The sequence below is a fragment of the Melozone crissalis genome, unplaced genomic scaffold (assembly GCF_028551555.1).
Source record: "Melozone crissalis strain CALT ecotype California unplaced genomic scaffold, PUWL_Pcris_2 ptg000033l_1, whole genome shotgun sequence".
Classification (NCBI taxonomy): Eukaryota; Metazoa; Chordata; class Aves; order Passeriformes; family Passerellidae; genus Melozone; species Melozone crissalis.
The window spans coordinates 7915289-7929446 of NW_026535811.1; the positions used below are offsets into that span (position 1 = coordinate 7915289).

At 49.4% G+C, this 14158-nt stretch overlaps 1 protein-coding gene across 1 annotated transcript in view; it reads right to left on the bottom strand.

Annotated features, from left to right (window-relative positions):
• Positions 1-6766, bottom strand: part of WNT7B (Wnt family member 7B) — an 89430-nt gene extending 82664 nt beyond the window's left edge. Inside the window, exon 1 of the mRNA XM_054281981.1 lies at positions 6696-6766. Coding sequence (XP_054137956.1) covers positions 6696-6766 — 71 coding nt within the window. The remainder of the gene's footprint in view (positions 1-6695) is intronic.
• Positions 6767-14158: the final 7392 nt, after the last annotated feature.

Here is a 14158-nt window from a genome sequence, read left to right on the forward strand (position 1 = left end):
TTCGCTTCCTTGGTTATTCCTTTCTGGCCCCCCCTGGTCGTAATTCCCCACCCTTTTTGGTGTCAGCTGTGGCTTGAATCTGAGTTGGAATCCAGTCCCTTGGGCTTGGGGGGGCTTTGTCTGTTTGTTTGTTTGTTTGTTTGTATTGTTGTGTGTAGTATTCCCCTGGCGCTAATGCTGCTCCCTGTGCAGAGTGTGTGCTGCTGCTGCTGCTGCTCTCGCTGCTGCTGCTGCCTCTGGGCTCCTGCCTGTCATGTCTCAGTGGTTGGAAGTTGTTACAGTGGGTTCTCGTGTTGGAATGAGGATGGTTTAAGGGATTTGGATGGCAGAAAGTGCCTCTCTCTCTCTCTCTCCCTCTCTCTCTGTAACTCTCCTGAGGCCCGGGGCTGCCATTGGGCAGTCAGTCACTGCAATCCGCCTACTTTTTTCTCTCCCTCTCCCTTTTTTTTTTTTTTTTTTTTTTTTTTTTTCCTAGGGGGAGGATGACAATGGAAAGACACTGATCTAGCCGGGGCTGCAATGAATCCGTGCTCCCTGGCTGAGCCCTCTCCGTACGCCTCGCCCGACAAGGGCTCATTTCTCGCTCCGTGGGGCATTTTTAACTCCCCCCTACCAGCTCTCTGTGGGCTGAGAGCTCCCTGCTTCTGCCGTGGCACCCTTAGCTCGCCCTGGGAGAGGCTGAACGAGCTTGCAGCTTCCAGCCCCACTCTCGGCTAATTGCTTTATTGCTGTCCCGGTTCCACCGAAGGGTTCCGCCTTCCCTCCAGCCTCGGCGGAAGGCGTTTGGCTCTTGTCGTCCCTCCGATGTTAAAAATTAGGCTTCGATTTCAGGAGCAAAGTCAAGGAAAAAGGGAACATATATGTAGTCATAGCCTGGCTGAGTGAGAAATAAAGACATGCACACTCGCAGCTCCCTGGCGAGATTGGGTTTCGGGAAAGGACCAGCGCGGAGCAGCCGCTGTAGGGAGCGAGCGGGGGGCGGCTGCCGGCGGCTCCCGGCTCCCCACACCTCTCGCCACCCCCGCAGGAAGAGCTTTCCTCCTCTCCGCTCTTCCCTCTGCTTCTCTCGTTTCCGAGAAGATGCGAGCCCGGAGAGGCGTTTCCCGGCAGGTTTGTCGCCTCTCCCCCGCCTACCCCCTGAGCCGAGCGATTCCTGCCCCTTGGCACCGCCGCAAAGAGATGCTCGACCCTTCCCGCTCCGGCGGGCCCGAGTCCTGAGCCCTGAGCAGCCCCGGGCGTGCAGGAGACATCGCTCTTCCTCTGCATTGTTGGGCGTCTGTCCTTGATTTCGGATGTGCTGACAGCGATGGTGAAATACGTGCGCTGCGGATAGCGGGGCTGGGCGTTGAAAACGAGCCCCGAAAAATAAACGCCCACCGAAGACACTTGAACTGAAATGCAGCTGAAACGAACAAGAACCAGGCTCCGAAGTGACCTCGGTCTGTAAATGTTCGTCTCAGGTTAATTGGCTATTGGCCGAAGGAGATGTCCTGGCGTTACCGAACGCCCTGGTAACACCTCCTCCAGTTAACCAGTGCCAGAACATGGGTGCAGCTGTCCCAGCGACACAACGAAATAAGCCCTCAGATGGACTGGGAAGGGCAGAACTGGTGCAAAAACGTTGTATGCCGCTCAATATGCGATAAAAATCTTCTCGGGGTTTGGTTGCTTTAAGCACTTTCATCTGCAAGCTCAGCACAGACGTTGGGGCAGTCAATGTCCCTTCCAGAAGCGCTGATCTCGATTATCAAGAGATAGAAGCTTAATCCTTTCAACGATTATTTACATCACAGAACCGTCTTATTTATAATTATTTCAGATTCTAAAATGGACGTATTTACACTTCTCTAAGTGTGCATACAAGTCTATATATAGAGTTAGAGATGTATATCTCCTCAGTGCCCTTTTCCCTACTAGACATGCGGCTGGGGCAACTCTGCTGAGCGTGAAGCCAGGAGAACGAGAAGCCACTTGGAATGTTTTATTTCTAGCACTTGTCCCGCCTCGGATAGGCGTTTTAAATGTGCGTCTGCTTTTAAAGATGTGTCTGGGGGGGAAAGGAGGGGGACAGCGAACTGTAAAAATGCAAATAAAAGTTGGCACTGGAAAACTTCGGATTCGTGCTGGCAAAGTTTGACCCGCTCCACCTGAAACGAAGACGGTTTGCCAATTTCCATCATTTTCAGGTCGAAGCTGACTTTATCCACAGATGCGCTGTGTAGAGGAAGAAAAGTCGTATAAAGAAATCAAACCGTGCAGTTTTCTTTTCGGGGAGTTAATTTTTATTCTAAAACCACGGGCCGGTTATTATAGCGAAAAATTATTGATGCTGAATGATGATGATGAGGAGGAGGATGAAGTTTATGACAATGATGATGAGAATAACGTTGCAAATTCCATCCAAATGGTTTCTATACATATATCAGCGAGAACCACACTCATTTTTTTGATTGAAGACGGAAACATTCCCTTCAATCAAACGTCACACTGGAAAGCAGGTATTGTCGGCAACGTCTTAGACGGGCACTTCAGCATCTGTCGCTCCTTTTCCCACAAACAGCTGTGTTTTGGACAAAATGGGGCAGAATTACACTGAAATAGTTGCCGACACTATAGTCGGGCGGGCACTAATAAAGTATTTGCTTTATTGTTGTTGTTCTTTAATCCCCTATTATCTATCTATTCCCAGCCGCGGATCCTTTTTTACCCCAAGCCTGGGGAGCGCCCGGCAGAAGGGCACGTCGGAAGCCGGGAAGATGCGCCAGATGAAGAACACAACGGATCCTTTGTGTGCGGAACCGGGCGTTTGTTGTATCTCATCAAGCACAGTGTCGGGAGAAATAAGGCAACAACGAGTCCCAGAGTGAGCGGTGTCGGGGCGATGGGAGAGCAGGGAAGGGGGTGGCGGCAGCACAACGACACCTGTCCATGGAGGGGCCGGGGAGCGATGTTCCCTCCTGCGGGACGGCGCCAGGCAGCAGCGCTCCGGGCGGGAATCCCGGGGTCTCCTGCCGGGGCCTCGCCGCCGCTGCCGGCGCTCCACGTGCTGCCGCCGTCGAGGCTGAGCTCCGGTCAATGCCTGCCCAGGGCCGGGGGGACAGGGCCGGCCCAGGCGGGCTCCCCGCGGCCGGACAGCCCCGCGGATGCCGAGGGCAGCAGGATTTCGTTGGCCTTTACCGCAAAGGTCGCAAAGGCAAGGCGAATTTCCCCGTGGGGGAGGCGAGCGGGACCGGCTCTCAAGCTCCCCGCCGCAGCATCCCTGGGAGCCCCGGGAAGCGGAGCGCTCCGGCCTGCCTAGAACCCCTTCCCAGAACGGGCCGTGGTCCCCGATGTCCGCATCCCTGCGCGCCCGAGGCTCGGATGGGCACGAAAGAAGCGTCCCTGCCGCCCCTCAAAGGGATGCCGACACCTTTCGCTGCTCCCTTGGGCAGCGCCAGCTCCCGCCGCCAGCATCCCTCTCATGTCATAGTGACCATCTCTCCGCTGGAAAACGGGGATCTTCCCCGCTCCCTTTGGAGCTGCCCGGCTGTCACCTTTCTTTTCCTCCAGAATAAAGAGGAAAAGGGTGGGGATTGTCCCCATATCTCTGATCTGGGTATTGCCAACGACTTCATCTTTCCAAAAGACGCATCACTCATACCCAGAGCTTCCGCTGTTAATTGCATCTGTAGCACTGTAAATTTTTACTGCTGTAATTTTTAATTTCTGACGTGTTTAATAATTAAAACGGTATCTTAATTAAGCGGTATCCGAATGCTCTGTGATCCTGGCAGGAAATATTTCTGTTTCAATCCTGCCTGAGGTCAATGTTTGATGTGACCTGCTGTCGCGGGGGTTACATGAAGTCAGCAAGGCTGCAGATACTTAATGGTTCAGTGCCTGGAAACGTCATCGACAGAAATATTAAGGGATGTTTCACCTCTCCCCTGTTTCTCCAGCAATCTGGGGGACCGGAAATAGAAACGGGAACGACGGAAGATCCCCTAGAGGAAGGACTGCTTGAGTGGGACCTGCTCTCTCCTCCTGACTGGAGGAGATAGTGGCTTCTTTATGGGATCCTGCCATGTAACACCCCGGCCCGTCCAACAGTTTATGTACTGCGTTAGTTTCTCTCCCCTCGGTGTCATGTTTGCCACCGAAAGTGGAGCTTTTAGCACGTTTTATTAAGATGCGAAGACGAGCTCAGCAGCAAAAAAAAAAAAAAAGAAAAAAAAAAAGAAAAAAGAAAAGAAAAAAAACCACCCAAAAACCTGCCAAGACTCCCGTGGTTGACACGACGGCTCTCTCCTCCTTCCCGCTGAAAATCGACAGAATGCCCTGGAAGACATTTTATCCACCTTCAGCTCCCCCTTCTCAAAGCAAAGAGCTCACCAGAAAAGGCATCATTACACCCAAAGGATATGGTTTCAACAAAATGGTAGTTCCAGTGGCTGATGAAAGAGGAAATAATTGCATCCCACATGCCTAGCCTAGAAGTAGCCCTGGATCTCAGAGCAAATTTCTCTGCTATTGTTCGGAGAAAGTGAAGTATCCTCATCGCCTTACAGGCATGGTGATGGATCTGATAGGGTTTCCGCAAAGGCTTTTACTGTTCCTGATGTCCGCTCAGTTTCACTTCCAGGCTCAGTGCGACAGCATTCTTGTGATTTTTGCTCTGAATCCCCATCTAAAACAGCCAAAACAATTTCGAAGAGAGATCTGCCTTTCAGACTGCCCAATCCCCTGTTCCCTTCGGCCGCAGCGAAAGCAATAGCTGCACCATTGCCCTCATTTTGCAAAGCGTTTTCTTATTGAACTCGCCTGTCTCTCTGTAAGGGGTGTGCTCTACAAAGTCCTCATGCTATTGAAGTAGATTGGGTACCCTGTCATCGCTTCATTTATGGATACACAGCCTCAACAAATTCACCACACATCCCCACTCCCGGCAATCCGAGCCTAGAGGGGGACAGAGCCGACATCGCTGCGACAAAGGGCGGCGCAGGTTCTCGGCCCCGCAAAGGTCAGGGCACTGAAAGGAGCTGTCTGCAGCAGGCAGGATTTGGGGCTATCCCTGGGCGTGTGGCTCAGCCGGGCCAGGGGGGAACGAGGGCTCCCCACGGGCTCAGGGCAGGGGCAGCGCGCAGGCCGTGCCCCTTCCGCACCCGCGCATCCCCCGCGGGGCAGCGCCCCGCTCCGCCGGCCACCGCGGCGGCACCTGCGGCTGCAGGGGCGGGCCGAGAGCCGTGCCAAAAACACCTAAATGAGCAAACACAAAGGGATGCGATTCCCGAGAAACCCGCTGGGAACCCTCCGGGAAGCAGCCGGCTTCTTTCCGGGATCTCGCCGGCACCCTGAAAACGGGGCAGCTCTGCCCTTGCTGAGAGCCCCCGGTGGGCTGCACAGAGTTTACCGCTCCTTTCTCACCGCCGAGGAGCCCAGTTTAATTCCTTCCCCGCGCTGTTTAACCTTAATCCTCGGCTCTGGCGCGCTCCCTCCCGCAGATTCCCTCCCTCTGGTCTCCCCCTCCTCCCGTGGCCGCTCCCGCCGCGCATCGTGCGCGGAGCAGCGCCCGCGGCTGCGGCTCCCGGCGGGCAGGGCCGGGCCGGGCCGGGCCGCTCCTCGCTGCCCTCCCGCTCCGCTGCCCCGGCCGAGCTCCAGCCTGCCCTTTCTCTGGGGAATTCTCCCGTTCTCCTGCCCTTGGGAGCGGCCCTTTGGCTTCCCCGTATTGATTTCAAGGTGGGGAGCGAGCGAGTTTTTGGATTGCAACTCACCTTAGGTATTCTTGATCATTAAAAAAAAAAAAAAAAAGCATTAAAAATCCCGCAAAGACAGGATCTTTAAAGAGTTTGTAGTTCGACAGGTAAGGACTCGGCTGGGGCTCAGGAATGTGGAAATTCAACTCAAGTCAGCCTACTGCGACGAGCAATATTAATAAGGGCATACAGGCACTGGGGGGAGAGACAGAGGGAAAGAGGGCGAAACTTGGCAGCCAAAATAACCGCGTGCACCGATTGCGGTGATCAAACAGCGAGGAGCAAACAGCGGGCTCCCCGGAGCCCCCGCCGCACCCTGCAGGGCCCCGGGCCGGTCCCTGCGCCCGAGCCCGCTCGGCTTCCCGGGAGCACCAGAGCAGAGGCAGCCGGACCAGTTGTCAAGTTAATTTCAACACGTCCTTGTGATGGATAGAAACGCAAATTGTGTCTAGGCCTGCATAAACCAAATCCCTGAGCGCAGGTTCAGAGCAGGGATTCCCCTCCTCCCGCCCCTTTCGCCTAATACCTCAGCCCTGCTCTATTGTCCCAGCAGCAGCGCCTGAGTTAACTCTGTCAGGCTGCCTTTTTCTTTTTTTTTTTTTTTTTTCCTCCTCCGAGGGTACTGTAAGCCAGAGATAATATTTAAGTTCGCTTAAGCAGTACAAAATAAAAGGATCCGTCATCACCAGCGAGCGGCTCCCTGCAGGCTCGGGGCGGGCGGAGCGCCCCGGCCCGGGACCGGGGAGACGGGACAGCCGTGCTTCGGGGGCTGCCGGCGCTGGGACACCCGGAGACGGAGAGAGAAACAATAACCACATCTTTTCTTTTCCTTTTTTTCTTTTTCTTTTTCTTTTTCTTTTTTTTTTTTTTTTTTTTTTTTAGCTCCTCCGCAGTATTTTGCTCCCAACTCCGCACTTAACGTGACCCAAAAGGCAAGGAGATTTGTCGTGCAGAAGGACTTACCCTAGTTTGACATAGATGACTCCAAAGCATAGAAACACGTAGAAAATCCACTTGCGAAAGTTTCTGTGCATGATCTAGAAAATGGACTGAGCCATAAAAATTGCACAAAAAGCCGAACTGATCTTGTCGATTAAATCCCAGTCAAGAGCGTTGCTGAAGCTACCCAGGAGCAAAGCCGGCCGAGCTGCAAAAAGTCAACTCCGCGCAGACAGGCAGCTCTTCCCAGAGCCATGGTGACCGAAACCGGCTCCGATATTAAAGCTAAAGAGGAAGAAAAAACGGAAAGGGCTGCTCAAAACAGTAAAACAAAACCCCAAGACAGACAGTCTGAGGGAGAGAATGAGCAAGCACTGATCTTGATCAACTGCCTCATAGAGCCCTGAAGTTCAATCTGTTTTTACTTGTTCTGACTTCCTCAGGTAACACTACGTATCTTGCAATCTATGGCTCCAGGTAGGAGGATCTCTCTTTCTCTTTCTCTCTCTCTCTCTCTCTCTCTCTCTCTCCCGCTCTTCCCTCCACCCCGCATGTGTCAGGATCTAATACATATCTTATCTGCGTGTGCGTGTGCGAGCTGTGCGTGTGTTTGTGTTTCAAAAGGCATGTCCTTAAGCCGGGGTGTTGGGGAAAACACATGAAACGTATCCAATAAGGGAAATAAAGGAGTCGTCCTCTCAAACCGAAGCATTTTTTCATTTCCTTTAGTATGGTAACGCGGCTGGGTTTGCAATGTACGGACTTCACAAAAGAAACTGTTAAACTTTTCTAATTTTTTTCTTCTCCTTTTTTTTTTTTTTTTTTTTTTTTTTTTTTCCTTTCTAAACAAACAGAGGCAGGCGTTAATCCCCACTTGCTGGCAGCTGTATCCCAAAAAGCAACATGTGTCCAGACTACTTCTTCGGCCATTTGACCCTGCTGGACACCAACGTCTGCCACCAAATTTGATATGATTTTCTGATATGATTTTCCGCAGTAAGAGAATATGCTTCCTCCTTTGAGCAACTGATACACTTAGCTTGTAACACTAGCTCAGGATAGTCAGTTTGCTGCTCCTAGAGAGATTAATCGGTGGGACAAAACCTCACTTTGTGTTCAGACACTAACAATAAAGCAAGGCTTCCTTTTCTTTCTGATTTTTTTTTTGTGGTTTTTTTCCCCTTCATTTCTTTCTCTCTGTTTTTTCGGTTTTTCTTCCTCGCTGATTTCTGAGCTGCTCCGTTTATTCCTGCATTCTGTGGAATTATCTGTTCCAGTCTACTACACAATGTGTGCCTGTCCGGAGGCACAGATCTGCATGCATATGCACGCTTAAATAGCGCTCCGATGCAAGTCTGTGGGCTGTAGGGAGCTACACAGATACGGAAAAACTCGTGCACCTCTGCCCTCTCCTACACACACATTCATATACGTGTAGCAACACTCAGCACAGATGGCTCTAGGCATCTCTCACAGAGAATCGGCTAAACACACACCAGGAAAGCCTGAAAGGAAAGCAGGCAGTGACAAGCAAGCAGAAGACGCTGAACATAGAACTTCACGGTAAAGTATCTATCCTGACGGAGAAAACAAAGGATTTTTTTTAAAGGCCAGCCAGGCTGCCGTGGTTGAAGAGGCGCAGTGTGAAATCGCAGGTCACGTTCAGACCGCCACAGTAAAGGCTGCCCGCAACTTGCCATCACCCACTGTGCCCACAGGAACAGGGCAGGGACCCCAGGCCGGTCCCTGGGAGCGAAGCGGGGCAGAGAAGGGCCGTGCTGGGAATGGGGGGCTCAGGGCAAGTCCCCCAGTAGCGACGAAGGCGGCCGAGACTTCCCAGTGCACCGCCAGCTCCGATTCCTCTGCTGCGGATCGGTTTGGCTCTTTTCCCCCGCATTCCTCAGTCTCATTCTTTAATAATCAGCACTCCGGCTCTCGGACGCAGCCAGCTCTCCTCCAGTCCGCTCGGCTACACTGTCATCAATACTCAACTACAGACAATTTGTCCTCAAAAAATGCCGAGTCTTCCCTTCACACCCATTTCCTTCTATTTAAATGTCATTTATTATTCTTTTTTTTTTTTCCGGACCCAACATAAAGATTATTTTGTTCTTCATCCCCATTATTTTTTAAGCAATTTTTTTGTAAGATGAGGCCGTGTTTCACAGAATCACAGGAATCCCAGGCACATGGTGTGATTCTTGGGACTGTCCTGTGCAGGTCCATGGGTTGGACTTTGAGGATCCTCGTGGGGCCCTTCCAACTCAGAATATTCCATCACACTTTGATTCTATGTTTTGCTTTTGCAGAACCACGTCTCGGACAGCCTCCTAACTTCACCCACAGCTGCCTCCCCAACTCTTGCACCAACACCAAAAACTCATTCACAACCCCACCACCACCACCCGCCACCTGTGAATCTTTATTCTGGTTTTGAAAACTTTTTGGAAACGAAGTGTTATGTGTCTCTCGCGGGAGTCGCGGGGATGCGGTGGCGGGAGGAGCGGGGTACAGAGAGATGTTTCCTGCGGGGCGGGACGAGGCGGGCAGCGATGCCGAGGGCGGCAGCGGACCCGAACGGTGGCAAGGGGAGGGTGCCACGGCATGCGCCTTGGGGCGCAGTCTGTCTGTCCGGAGCGCTGCCCTGGGAATGTGCCCCGGAGATCTGTGTGGGGATGCGCTGCCCCGGGGATGTGCCTCGTCTGTCGGTCTGTCCGGAGCGCTGTCCCGTCTGTCTGTCCGGAGCGCTGTCCCGTCTGTCTGTCCGGAGCGCTGCCCATCTGTCTGTCCGGAGCGCTGTCCCGTCTGTCTGTCCGGAGCGATGCCCGTCTGTCTGTCCGGAGCGCTGCCCCGGGGATGTGTCCCGTCTGTCTGTGTGTCCGGAGCGCTGTCCCGGGGATGTGTCCCGTCTGTCGGTCCGGAGCGCTGCCCCGGCCCGGCGGAGGCGGCCCCGGGCGGTCCCGCGGGGTCACAGCGCCACCCTGCGGCGGTGCTCTGGGCCCGGGGTGCGCGGGGCGGCTCCATCCCGTGGGGCCGGGATGCGCTCAGGAGCCCCGGCACTGCCGGGATGCACAGCCCGGTCCCCCCGGTCTGCAGGAGCGCCGCGCCCGGGAGCTGCCCGTGAGCTGCTTCCCTTTGCCCCCGCACCCGAGCACAAATCCAGCCTGCTCTTTCAGGTCTGTTCCGCACCCACGCCTGGCCGTGTGTGAGGCCATGAGCAGGAGCCGGGCATTCACTGCCCAGGGAGGTTAGGAGGAGCGAGGGGCTCCGCATCGCAGCTATTTGTTGTCACAGGTGTCCTCTACAGACCCCTCGTGCCTGTTTTGTCACAAATCCCACGGATATGGAAATACAACTCACATTGTCTCCGTCTCCTCAATGACAATCAGGCTAGCATACCCCATTCGCTTCTGCAAAAACTTCATGCAAACTCAAGAAGTTTCAACAACAGAAACTAGACTAGGTTGTAGCATCGTTTAGAGGGCAAAATTTTTCTGTATTTTGGACCCTTACTCCGCTGCTATCTTCAGCTAATTGATTTGAAGATCCTGGACTGGGGGAAAATGATGTTTCCTTACCTTCAAATATCAGTTGGACTATTCCTGAAAACTTAGGCTGAGGATAAGATTTAATAAAACTTAATAATTCTGTGATTTAAGGAAAAAACCTTGGTAGAATATTAAAATGCTTAATTCTCACATTAGTATTCAGAGATTCACCTGATTACTTTATGTGCAAAATATATAAAGCCTGTTGAATCACTTTAAACAAATACCACCTTAATAATGCTAAAATACTTTCTGGATGCAAGGTAATATTCCTAAATAGAAAAGCATTGGTAGATGTGGGTTGAAATCATTTGCTGAATGGTCTTCTAGTACACAATTCTTATTCATTACTCATCCAAAATAACTGGCATAACAGGGGATATAGTCAATAAAAATCCAGTAATTCAGTTTCTCCTGCACTGACTTTCTGCTGACAAAGCTCAACATTCACACCTCCAAAACCTGCCAAAGCAAAGGTCACCTACACACACTGCTGCTGGTCACTACACCTTTCCCACACCTCCCTACAGCCTTTTGATAAAGTTGCTCCTGTGGTAAAATATTTCAAAGCCCTATTGAGCTTCAGCTTTCCCAATGCATCAGAAATGCATTTACCCCCACTCCAACTGGAGAGCCTTTTCCTTCATCTAGGGAGGAGAATCCAAGTGACCTTCAGAAGTCTCCTGTTAGGCTGTGAAAGCTTGGACAACAGGAGGTAACTATCAGGTGCAGGTACTCGAGGGCAGCTTAGGTGTGCATCTCTTTAGAACATGAAGTTGATGGGAATCAGAGCCACTGGCCCAGGCATGGGTCCCATTTATTCCAGGATGTGCCACAAGAGATGCAGTGCTGTTTGTCTGACCTGGGGCTTACATGTTTTCATGAACAGGGATCTCTGCCCTAGAAGGAGAAGCAATCTCCACAGTATGGGAACAGCTTGCAGCCGTACAGCTCTGTAAATGGAAATCTGAGCAAGCAGGACCAAATGGGAAAGGAACTGTTGGTCAGAGCTCATATCATCTTTCCCAGCATTTTTCCAAGAATAGTGTACAAAATCAGAGTAAATCACATGAAATTTCTAGGGAATGCAGACAGAAGAGATGATTACTCTGTGACAGGACACTTTATATGCCTTCCTCTTCTTTCTGTACTGCCCAGATCAACCACTGGACCAGGAGCTGGACTTCGATGATCCTTGTGTTCCCTTCCAGTTCAGTATATTCTCTGATTCTGTGTCCTTGTTCTAAGTCCCAAAGGCTTAACTACAAGGCAAATCCAGCTGCATTTATCCCAGCCAGCCACTCTCTGGCACTGTTGCTCCACTATTGCAGTTGTCGATGAAGGCCCCATCTACCACTAGCAAAACAATTGCACAAAAGCGTTCCTCAGGGGAAACACCCAGAGAATATGGGGCTAAAAAAGAAAGAGAGAAAAAGAACTAAAAGAAGAAAAATGAAAAAAAGAGAAGTACACAAAGATAGGTATCTTGCATCTGATCAGGATTTTACACACAATTCATGCACATTCTTAACAAATGTACACATTAAGCATATGCACATACTAGTATCTTTAATATTTTGTACATATGTTACCATGTTTTTGTACATGAAATCTTTTCTTAAATCTGCATTTACCCACCTGCTTCCTATGTCTAAGATATCCCTTCTTTCTAAGAGACTGCCAAACCCACTCTCTGATGCCAGAGTTTTTTCTGGCTTGGGATGTCCTTCAGTGAGATTCTGATGCTGAGATGCGTTCTCAGTTATCTGGTCTTTGAGCTTTGATTCAGCAGAAGAGTACCAAACTGGTAAAAGATTATGCTTTTGGCATGTGCATCAGGCATGGTAATGACTTAATGTCAGTAAAACCTTCACCATAGTCCAGGTTTGAATCTGGTCTTACATAGTAACTGACCTGTCCACTGCCCTCTTAGTTCTTCTCTCACTTGGTATTATGCAAAACAGCATCTGGTCACATCTTTGATCACCACTGGCTTTCATCTCAGTTCTTCCCTCTTTCTCTCCCTCTTTTCTTTTCCTCTCTTTTACATCTCATTACCTGGAATATGTTACACTTTCTCAAGCCATCAGTCTTCCTGTTATTCCCAAGCCTGTTAAGCCTCCACCAGTTTAGCAGACAGCTAATTTGATTAATAAGTAACAGAGTTGTCCATGCTCAGTTGTTTCAGGTGTTTCATATTTACAGGTAAATTCTGGCTTGAAAATTTCTGTTTACTTGTCTCATCCAAGCTCAGAGTCAGTGTTCAAGCAGAGGTACTGTACGCGTCTTTATAGCAGCATGAAATGGAATTTACAGACTTTTTCACAAACTCCTCCCTTGATAACTGAAGCTTTCCTGGCTTTGTTGCACTGGATTTAATATGATTTTAGATTCTTTCTTCTGTTCTTCATGAACTGATTTCTTACATTGTTGACGGCATTACTTTGAAAAATTCTCTGCAGAAGAAAGTTGGGCAGTTAAAAAGGAATTTGAGCAATAAGATATGTTGCAAAAAAGGAGAAATATTATGAATAAGCAGGCATGTTGTATGGGAATGAACATGACATGTTCTGTTACTCTGCAGCAGTAGGATGTCCAGATTCATGTATGAAAATGTCTTCTGGCCAGTGAATTCAGTAAGTACACAGACCAGCTAGAAATGACCCAGAGGTGAACAACAGGAAGATGATCCACTACAACAATGAAATACATGATCCATGAGGAAAGGTTGTGTTGCTTTATTTTACAGAAACACAAACTGAGCAGGTAGAGTGCAATAGTCTTCAAATGTGCAAAAACACATTGCAAAGACAGCAAGGTAAGGAATTGTTGTACTTGTGATAAATGGATTTGAGCAGCATTTACACAAAATTAATGGCAAATATTGCCATTAATGGCAAATATTGCCAATATTTAAGATCAGGTTAAATAATCATCTACAGACATTTAGTAGTACAGGATCCTACCACAGGCTACAAACATCCAGGCTCCTTTTAGGCATGAGGCCTTTGATTCTGTGACTCTGCTTTCAACCACTGTGCTGTCAAAATTCCTTTCACCTTCAAAAAGCATAGTTTGACCAGAGGAGATGGAGTTTGCATCCAGGAGTTTAGAGGACACCCAGAGCAGTTATCTCTTGGCTGTATTTCATGAAGCAAGTCCTTTCATCCTATCTTGCAGAAACAAACGTTCTCCCCGGTCCCCATGAAGCAAATGTCTAATGAAAGGAGCATTTGCACATTTCTAATCAAGGCAGCAATTCAGAGACTTAAAGTTTGAGACTGTAGATTCAGAAGTTTTGTGAACAACTTTTATTCCATGCTTCAGACAATACAGTGAGACATCATCATTGAACCCAACTCCATGACATGCCTAAGGTAGACCTACTAAAGAAGCCTTATACCAAATGAATGCAAACTAAATACTGAGTTTAGCAAGATTTCTAGATAAAATGATTTTAGATTAGTAATTTAATCTATAATCAGCAAGCCTGTAAGCCCTACATATGATGCAACAAAAGGAAAAATCAGTACTCAGAAGTGATTTTTGCTGTGATCTACATACTCATTTCTATTTTCTTATTATATTCTCAGGCATGTCTAGATGGGCAAACACATTTTTAGTTATCTGTGGTTTTGAAAGATGAATACAAAAAATACCATGGTGGGATTAGATTACACTTAACCTTTAAAATCACAAAAGCTAAGGGACTAAATAGTTTTGTGTTATATACTAATTTTGTTTTGCCTGCCTATTGAGTGCTGCAATTTTTGTAAATATTACAAGGAAAGCTGCACATTGTTAAGATGTTTTTTCTTCCTAACTGATCTTCTCTATCCAGGGCAAAATGCCTTTTAGCTTCTGAGTTGCAAACCAATAAGCATTGATACTCAGCCTGAGAAGACTACAGCTCTAACTCTTCTGTGTGTTTGGCCTGAT